This window comes from Lagopus leucura, unplaced genomic scaffold (genome assembly GCF_019238085.1).
Source record: "Lagopus leucura isolate 7727_CA_CO unplaced genomic scaffold, USGS_WTPT01 Super-Scaffold_100016, whole genome shotgun sequence".
NCBI lineage: Eukaryota > Metazoa > Chordata > Aves > Galliformes > Phasianidae > Lagopus > Lagopus leucura.
In genome coordinates, this window is record NW_024962270.1 from 2,394,694 (window position 1) to 2,403,687 (window position 8,994).

Genomic DNA, 8,994 nt, shown 5'->3' on the forward strand with positions numbered 1-8,994 from the left:
ATGAAACAAGCTTAATTTGTGTGTGTGTAGCTAAAGATAAAGGGCCATAAGTCTGCTTTACTGATTTGAGCAGATGATGTTCTCCACTCCAACGTCTCAGCTGAAGAAAAGTCTGGAGGAAAAAACACTCCTAAAACAAGCTACTGATCTTCATCTTCAAGACATAAAACTCAGCCCGTTGGCATCCTTTCCTATTTCATTATTTAGAAATAAGCCTTCTTAATTTCTGGAGATTTAATCCAATAGGTCCCATTCCGTTCCCTTAGTTTACAGTATAGTTAATCAGAGGTTTGTCACAGAGCAGTTTCAGATTTGACTGTTGATTTATTTAAAGACAAATCATACTAACAAGTGTGAGACAGCAGCATGAAAAGTGATTTTTCTCTCAACAGACTTGAATCATCAGTTGTACCATTCAAAGCCTCTAAATACGACGACTGCCGCAAGATAGTAGCAGGCTTCTGCACTGCAGCTGTCTGTAAGCCTGCTCAAACAGCAGCGTAAATCATGGCTTTGTTGTCAACTAGACAGTTTCAAGGGACAAACATGAACTTTCATGTAAGTGCCAGCAGGGTTACGGATATTGCCTTTTGGAAAGTCACTGCATTTCAGTGATGGAAACACCATCAGAGCACAGACAGACATGGGCTGTCTCTAAGGCTTTTTTAAACAAATCCTATCTGTAATTTGAGATATTTCTTTATCTGCCATCAGGAGACTGTAGAGCTTTATGTTAAATCAATATATTCTGTGCTTACCTGTACGATTCAGAAAACTACGTCAAGTTTTCATTTTATTTCCTTTCCAGAACATTTTGAAAAATATGAGTAAAGATTTGCCAGGCACTTTCTGAATCCTTCTGCATGCTAGATACAGTAACTGTAATACAATACTTATTTGCCAGGTACCTCCCAGAAAAAGACACAATTTCTGCTGGGATCTTTAAAGAAACCCTCTTACTCTTCTTTCCTCCTCCCTCCCTGCTTCACTAGCTGAAAAGCCAATAAAAAAATTCTCCACCTCCTACACAGTTCAGAAGAAGATCTGTGTGCATTTATCCTAGGCACGTTTGGAGACCCAGAAGGGGATGAAGGTAGTTAACGTGCAATGGGAATCTTCACTTCAGGCACTAACCTCTACCTTTGTGCTGACTTTGCTGATATGCTGCAAGCTAAATATTAGACAATTTTTTGTTCAAATTAAGTCCAGCCTGAGAAGAAGAGATGGTTAAAGAAATGTCTCAAGTATATTTGCATCCACCTAATCAGACGTTGTGTGCAGCTACAAATGGTACAGAACTGAAATCAATCATAGAGAATGAAACAACAAATGAAAAATGGACCGAAGATTCCTTTCCAGGATTAGAAATACTGTGCACAATTTATGTTACATATGCTGTGATCATTTCAGTGGGTCTCCTTGGAAATGCTATACTCATCAAAGTCTTTTTCAAGATTAAATCAATGCAGACGGTTCCAAATATCTTCATCACCAGCTTGGCATTTGGAGACCTGCTGCTTTTATTAACTTGCGTGCCTGTAGATGCAACGCGGTACATTGTGGATACCTGGATCTTCGGGAGAATCGGGTGCAAGCTGCTGTCTTTCATCCAGTTAACATCAGTTGGAGTGTCAGTGTTCACACTGACTGTTCTCAGTGCTGACAGGTGGGTCTGATGCATCTGATTTGCCTCAGGTGTGAAGTTAGGAATGAATAAAAGAGCAGAAATGATTGTTTTGCTCAGTATTAAGTGGCATATTGTGACTCTCCCATTTAACTTAAAAATGTGTGAGAAAAATTGGAGCAGTTCTTTTTAATGGAGTGCAGTGAGAAAAAGTCCATAAGTCTTCTGACCTTTTATTAGCTTGAAGTACAGTATGATTTTTTTTTCTCTGTTGCACAGAAGAAGTAAATTGTTTAAGGCAGGGAAAAGACAGTATATTGGTGCTATCTAGTGGTGCTCTAAAGTAGTCAATGAAGATGAAAAACTGAACTGAAAAAACAGAGTGGAAATCCTTTGTCTTACTGTCTGCACTCAGTGAGGCTCTAAACTCTTACAGCTGAAAGGTCTGACGTGTGGCACAGAAAGCCAGAAGGAAACTCACTGCAGACTGTGAGACAAACTACTTTCCTGACTCTCCTGACTTCATGGCTACAGCAATGCTACAGTAATTTTCAGCATGGTGAGCGCTTAGTGTGAGATAACACGCCACAACTCAAGTGTTTTCTCTGCTTTGTGCTCACAGCTTTTCTATTTCTTCCTTTATATACTTCAGCACAGATGCTCTGAAGTTAAATTCAGGTTACAAATGAAGCACTGTTGGTAGGGATCAGTGCTTCCATCTGACTTGTGTCAGGACATGCTGAATAATCAGTTTAAAGTGCACCTCCTTTCTGAACGAACAATACTATGACGAGATTTCAGTCCAATGAGCACGAGCTGATTATTTTATCAGTTAATATTAAGTATTCAGTATTTCAGTATTAGCAAAGAAAAGATTCTCATTTTGTGTGCCAGCAGTAGAGGATTGTATGTAACAGCAAGTAGCTCATGTGTGCAGACATTAAATCCCAAGCAATGCTACTGCTACTGTGCTCTGACAACAACATCAGCCAATGTAACACTGGCTGTATTGGGACAGACTAAGGGTCATGTGGGCCAGTACTCAGAGTCCAGCAGTGGAATACAAGGACAAGAAAAGACAGGGAGAATGAGAACATGGTGATGATACAGCACTGCACCAATTCCCTAGGCCTTCAGATGACCTCCAGAGCAGATGTAGTTTGTCTGCTTTGTAACCTCAATGGACGTCTCTTCTTTGCCCTTGCTCGGTGTCTTCCTGAACTTGTTTAGCAATGCTTTGCACTGACTCTTCCTTTCATTCTCTCTTTTTGTTTTTGTTTTGTTTTGTTTTTAATGTGGCTTCATTTGATAGCCCCAACTCTTGTTCTGAAAGACTCAACAACTCATATCAGTCCTCTCCAGGCCATCCATTTTATGTTCCATCCTTAGTATGTTTTTCTGAGATAAGGTGTGCAGAACAGCAAATGGTATCCATGAGTTGCCTGAACCAGAGATACAGGGAATTGCACAATATCTCTTTTTTTCTTGCCATTGCTTTCCTAACAGTTCCTAACATTTAGATGAATATCAAGCTGATGTTTTCACTGAACTATCTATCACAGTTCCAAGGTCTTAGTCCCGCACGAAGTCAGCTTGGCATCCATCACCAGGGCCCTCACTTCCATATTTGATTCTTCATAGTAGCTGTTGTGAAAGTACTCCACAAATGTTTCCACTATACGGAAAACTTACTTAGTTCAGAACATGAATCATGTACATGATCAGGTTCCAGTAGGCTAAAAGACCTTAAGGTCAATAAAAATTATGTTTATATGATAAATGAGAGTCCAGCATGCAGTTTTCTATTTAAACTTGCCTAGAGGAGAAAGAGAAAATCAGCTTCAGCTTGTGCAAAATGGTACAACTATGCTGTCTTGCTCTCTGGATTTTTTTCATAGCTCCTTTCATGCCATCTGCTGGCCCCCTGTAAGGCCCCCTCTGTCTTCTGTCTTCTCTTTCTGTCTTCTGTCTTCCTTTCCACACTGATTTTCACACATCCGTAGATTCACCCAAAGTTCCTCAAATGTGTGACTCAGTCCACATGTGGCTGAATCACAGGCCGTGTATCACCAGCAGTATTTGCTCATGCTTTATAAATGTGAATGAACACCTGAGCATTGCTTTGAGTAAGATCACTACACTCACTGGGGTCTTTCTTATGAACACTGAGGAGAACAACAGCACACGTGCTTGGTTTCAAGTATTTATAAACCGGTTCTCAAACCAGTTCCCTCATTTAACTTTCGGTGCAGTGCCACGAAAATAGGAGAGATGATCGTGAAAACAGGAGAGAGGATTCCTTTTACTGGTTCTAATCTGAACAGTAGAAGGCACCTTTACTTAGGAAGGCTTTGATGACGAGTTCTGCCAGCCAACTCATTAAAATAACACATTCAAAATCAACCTTTGCATTTCCATTTGAATCATCATGTTCCATTTCCAAGACGATTCTTCAGCCAAAACAGAGATGCTGTTATCTGCAGTGAGTGTGCATGATCGGAGCTGGCACTACTACTGTACTCTGACAACGGCGTTGGTTGCTTCTAGGTACAGAGCCATTGTTAAGCCCCTGGAGCTGCAGACCTCGGACGCGCTCCTGAAGACCTGCTGTAAAGCTGGCTGTGTGTGGATTGTCTCCATGGTATTTGCTATCCCCGAGGCTGTTTTTTCAGATTTGTACTCTTTCAGCAATCCGGAGAAAAATGTAACTTTTGAGGCATGTGCTCCCTATCCCGTATCTGAGAAGATACTGCAGGAAGTGCATTCCCTGATTTGCTTCCTTGTGTTCTACATTGTGCCACTGGCTGTTATTTCTGTCTATTATTTTCTTATCGCCAGAACTTTATACAAAAGTACATTCAACATGCCAGCAGAAGAACACGGTCATGCCCGTAAGCAGGTAAGTTATGATCAAGCACTAAAGTGTCAGTTTTTCCGGAATATAACACGCTGATTGAACTCTTCATTCCTAAGTGCAAAGCCTTTTCCTGATAGCATGCACAAACAGATGAGTAAAATTCTCCATAAACCCATATTAGCAATTCAAATTCAGCTGTGTGCTTACGCACACGCTTATGACTCATAAACTCAATTGTGAGTGTACATGGCTTCCTAACGAGAAATAGAGTTTGCTTTGCTTTATTATGATCCTATAAAACTCAGGAGTTAATGATGCTGAATTCTAAGCAGAAAGACCTCATCCTTGTTACCTGACACGTCAAGCACTGTGCTTTCAAACCCTACATTAGATAAGATTCCCATGTGCTTTATAACGGAAAGGGAATGTGCTTCACACTGGAAAGACTTCCTTTAAAAATAATAAAATATATTTCTTTTCTTTTTTTCTTCTTCTTTTTCTTCCTTTTTTTTTTTTTTTTTTTTTTTTTTCCCCTTTTTTTCCTCTGCTGTTTTGCTTTTTTTGGTCACTAATGCATTTAAACTTCTGAAAATCAGCACCAACTAAGTAACTGTAATTAATTGCCATTAATACCAGATATGCATTATTTTCTTGTAGATTGAATCCCGCAAGAGAGTTGCAAAAACAGTGCTGGTGCTTGTTGCTTTGTTTGCCTTTTGCTGGTTGCCCAACCACATCCTCTACCTATACCGCTCTTTTACATACCATGCTTCTGTAGATGCTTCTACCTTTCATCTGATAGTTACTATTTTTTCCCGTGCCTTGGCCTTCAGCAATTCCTGTGTCAATCCTTTTGCTCTTTATTGGCTGAGTAAAAGTTTCCGCCAACATTTTAAGAAGCAAGTCTCGTGCTGCAAGGCCAAGCTTCGCACAAAGCCTCCCAGCGCTGCCCACAGCAATTCACCCCCCAGAGCTCTGTCAGTCACAGGCAGCACACACGGCTCAGAAATCAGCATTACTCTGCTGACAGATTACAGCATCACAAAAGAAGAGGAAAGTGTGTAGTTTGTTTGTGAGGAAGGACAGAAAACGAGCGTTTGCAGTCAAGTCACTACTGCCTGCGTCATGGAAGGAGGTGCCATGTCTTGCTCTGCCTCTGAAAGGATTTTCGTCAGGAGTTCCTAACATTTTTAAAACACACAACAAAGAAAGCAAAGCGCGTGTGAGAAGAAGCTAAAGCAGCTGAAATTTTCAGTGTAAGCTCAGAGGAATTGCTCACGTGCCCAAGCATGAACACGCACCCTTGGCTGAGGTTCGTGTGCTGGACAAGGAGACTGCAACGTTGCTGTGAGAACTGGCCATGGGGATTGCTTTGTTCTCAGTGATTTTTTTCTTTCACTTGTGACTGGAAGCTCCCTTCTGTCAAGTACCTGCATCTAAAGCATGCATATTGATCAAACCATCAGCCTGGCAGGTGTTTGGTTTATTTCCTTTCTTGTCCCAAATACTGGAAATTGATACATGCATTGGGAAATAAGCTAAGATGAGAGAAAGGTAAAGCTTGTAGCATGGTGTGATAAAAAAGAAAAAGCATTATTGCCAGATCCACATTGCCCTTTGCTCCACCAGTGACTTTGAAATTCTGACTGCAGAGCTGACTGCAGTGACAGGGACGCTCTCTCTACATCAAACGAACCAGCAGGTCATTGTTCTGGTCAGTGACAATCATCTTTACCAAATCTGTAAAATTCCTTTTGATCTATGGGTCAACACATCAACAAGAGCTTTGTTCTTCACTGCTACAGTGATTTTACATCAAGAGTTGCAGTTTGGATTCACAGTGCACTTCCAAAGCTAACTGCTCAGACATCCCCACCTGCCTTACTTTGCTCTGTCTCCCAGAGCAGCCTTGAGTGCACAACCAGTATTTCTTCTGGAGGAAACTGTTCAGACATGGGACCAGACTGGAGCTGACAGCCCCCGAAAGCGTAGTGCATGAGTGCCAGGATAACCATTTCCCTCCACAGATCCTCCCCTACTGCAGTGTATTGCTTGGTCAAGTGGCCATTTCTAAATCGCCTGCACATTTCTAAGCATGCAGGGAGGGCTGGATTTTTCCATTGTACTAGCTTTTATGAGATTAGCTTTCTCATCTCACATCCACTCGTTCTGATAATACAAGTCAGTGATAGCCTATCACGGGCAGCCTCTGTATCCCCAAAAAGCTCAGCAGCTTGTCAGGAAATAACAGGAAAGCAAATCTTCCGACCCCACCTTACAGAAGTGTTGAATGACACTTGTTTTTATTAAGCTGTGTACCCTGAACCAAAATTTTGTTCTGTGGGAGTTGGTGGTTAAAAAAACCACAATGGATTTTCCACTGCATAAAGTAAGGGATTCCATCTCAAAGAAAAGAATACATGCATTACATTATTGAAGAGAGGCCGCAATGTATGAATCACACAGAACGGTGCTCCTGGTCACAGAAGTTTGAATTGCATGTCTCATTTGACAGGCTACCTCTCCCCTCAAGACATAATGCTCCTCCAGCTGCACACAGCCCTTCACCAGGATGGAAATCCATCCATCCACATACTGTTATTTGAGTTCTTTATATGAAGCAGAAAATCTCTTTGCAGTCTCTCTCTTCTGACTGCCCTCATCAGAATAATAAAACCACGCTAGAAATCCCAAGGTGTTGGAATACAACCTCTATAGTCCTCTTAAACCAGTTTAATGATAGCCCATTTTAATGCCATCAAGCCTGGCCTTGTTTTACTTCTCTCTTCACATCACTCGCTGCAAGGCGATAAGCACTAATTATTCAAATGCTGTCTCCCTTTTATTGTATCAACTGTACGCCACAATAGGACCACTGCAGTAAACGGAAACATAACAGCACAGAAATGCAATTTATGGGAAAGCGGACTCCAGAGATGTTAATTTTGCTCTTTGTCTGAACAGAACACATTCCTTGGTACTGAGGTACATATGAGTATGTACATATTGCATTGATATTCTCCCATTCTCATTCTATTTAGTGGAACTGCACAGTGAGATGCAGATGGGTAAATAAGCCTACACATTTAAGACCCTCCTTTTCTCTTCCTAGATCTTAGTACAGAGAATTCTAAATAAAAGAAAGATCAACAGACACTGCACTTCCTTACACCACTCTTGATTCTAGCTTATTAAAGCCTTTAGCAAATAATCTGCCACATGTTTCTGGACCTCACAGTTTGTCTCTGTCTGAGCATTATTTCCCACTGCAAAATCCTTGCTATACAGTAGGCCTTAAAAATCACTGTTTCCTAATTCACCACTTCATTTGCTCTGCATGCAGATACTTTTTGCTTGTGTAATGACTTCTCCAGCTGGATGGTTTATCTATTGCTCACACACTGTACTAGCAAATTGATGTTTTTACTATATGCTGCACATCTTTCAAGCCATAATTTAAGTACTCCATGTACCTTATGCTTTAATTCCATACTTTCAAATCTTCATGAGATGTTGAATTGCAGTGATATATTGGACAATATTTTTATCTGAACGATCTGATATTTCTCATTGCATCTATTTATCCAATATAAATATCCATAAAACATCTTTGTGTTGCCATAACTGGGTTCAGGGGAGAGAGTTGCTTCTTTCAGTGTATTTTCTCAGTGCTGAAAAACAGCTCTCTCAGCCCTACTTAGGTACAGGTGTACTTAGGTACAGGTGTAATTCTACAAAAGAATAGGGGAAGGATGACTATTCACAGAAATATTCAATGTCACTTAGCAAAAAACTGGCATGAAGAATTAGAATTTTACTATTTATACTCACAATGAAATAATATGTAGCAGAAAGGTACAAAATACAGAAAGGCAAGACTGAAAAGACTTGTTCATACGGAGTTTTACTGGGTAAGTAAATACCATTTTTAGGGTTTGCCTTTTTGTAGTTTGTTTTATATGTACACATTGCCAGATTTCAGATTCAGACGTAACAGATAATGTTTTTGTTAGCAACAGGTCAAGTATGAGTGCTCCAATTTGTGCTTTCAATGTAAGATATTGGATTGGCTTCAGAAGGATATTTTCCACAAAAAAAAAAATTAACAAAAGAATGTCAAAGCATGGATACTGTAAAACAGAGTGCATCTGACTGTTAAAGTCACTTTGTGCAACTGTAACCACTTCATAGCTCGCCCTCTTGTTTCCATAGAAAGCATCATTTTGTTTTACAGTAAAATACGGGCTGCCTACTGATGGTCATGTGTTTCTGCTAAGAATACTGCAATTAAATAAGAGGCTAAATTTACTCACAGCTACAGGACTTGGACATTTCAATCAAGGATACTTAGAATTAAAAAAAAAAAAGTACAGGCTCTAATTGGTATTTAGTTATGGCTTCTGCCAAGGCTGGTCCCCTCAGTGAAAGGTGAAATATTCTGAGGAATTTCCACCGTCAACACAGGAGGCAGTATTTAATTTCTAGCACACCTACATCCAGCAGTGTTTTCATA

General features: G+C 40.3%; 1 protein-coding gene across 1 annotated transcript; it reads left to right on the forward strand.

The window, feature by feature from the left end:
• Positions 1–1,235: 1,235 nt before the first annotated feature.
• Positions 1,236–5,546, forward strand: BRS3 (bombesin receptor subtype 3). Its single transcript, XM_042876818.1, has 3 exons — positions 1,236–1,666; positions 4,172–4,523; positions 5,139–5,546. Exons 1-3 carry the CDS (start codon positions 1,236–1,238, stop codon positions 5,544–5,546), a joined length of 1,191 nt encoding a protein of 396 aa, XP_042732752.1.
• Positions 5,547–8,994: the final 3,448 nt, after the last annotated feature.

What these genes read in the sequence shown, in the direction of transcription:
- BRS3 (XM_042876818.1), top strand. Translation starts at nt 1,236, where the DNA reads ATGTCTCAAGTATATTTGCATCCACCTAATCAGACGTTGTGTGCAGCT. An exon ending in ACTGTTCTCAGTGCTGACAG is followed by an intron (nt 1,667 to 4,171) that starts GTGGGTCTGATG and finishes GGTTGCTTCTAG; the next exon opens with GTACAGAGCCATTGTTAAGC. An exon ending in ACGGTCATGCCCGTAAGCAG is followed by an intron (nt 4,524 to 5,138) that starts GTAAGTTATGAT and finishes ATTTTCTTGTAG; the next exon opens with ATTGAATCCCGCAAGAGAGT.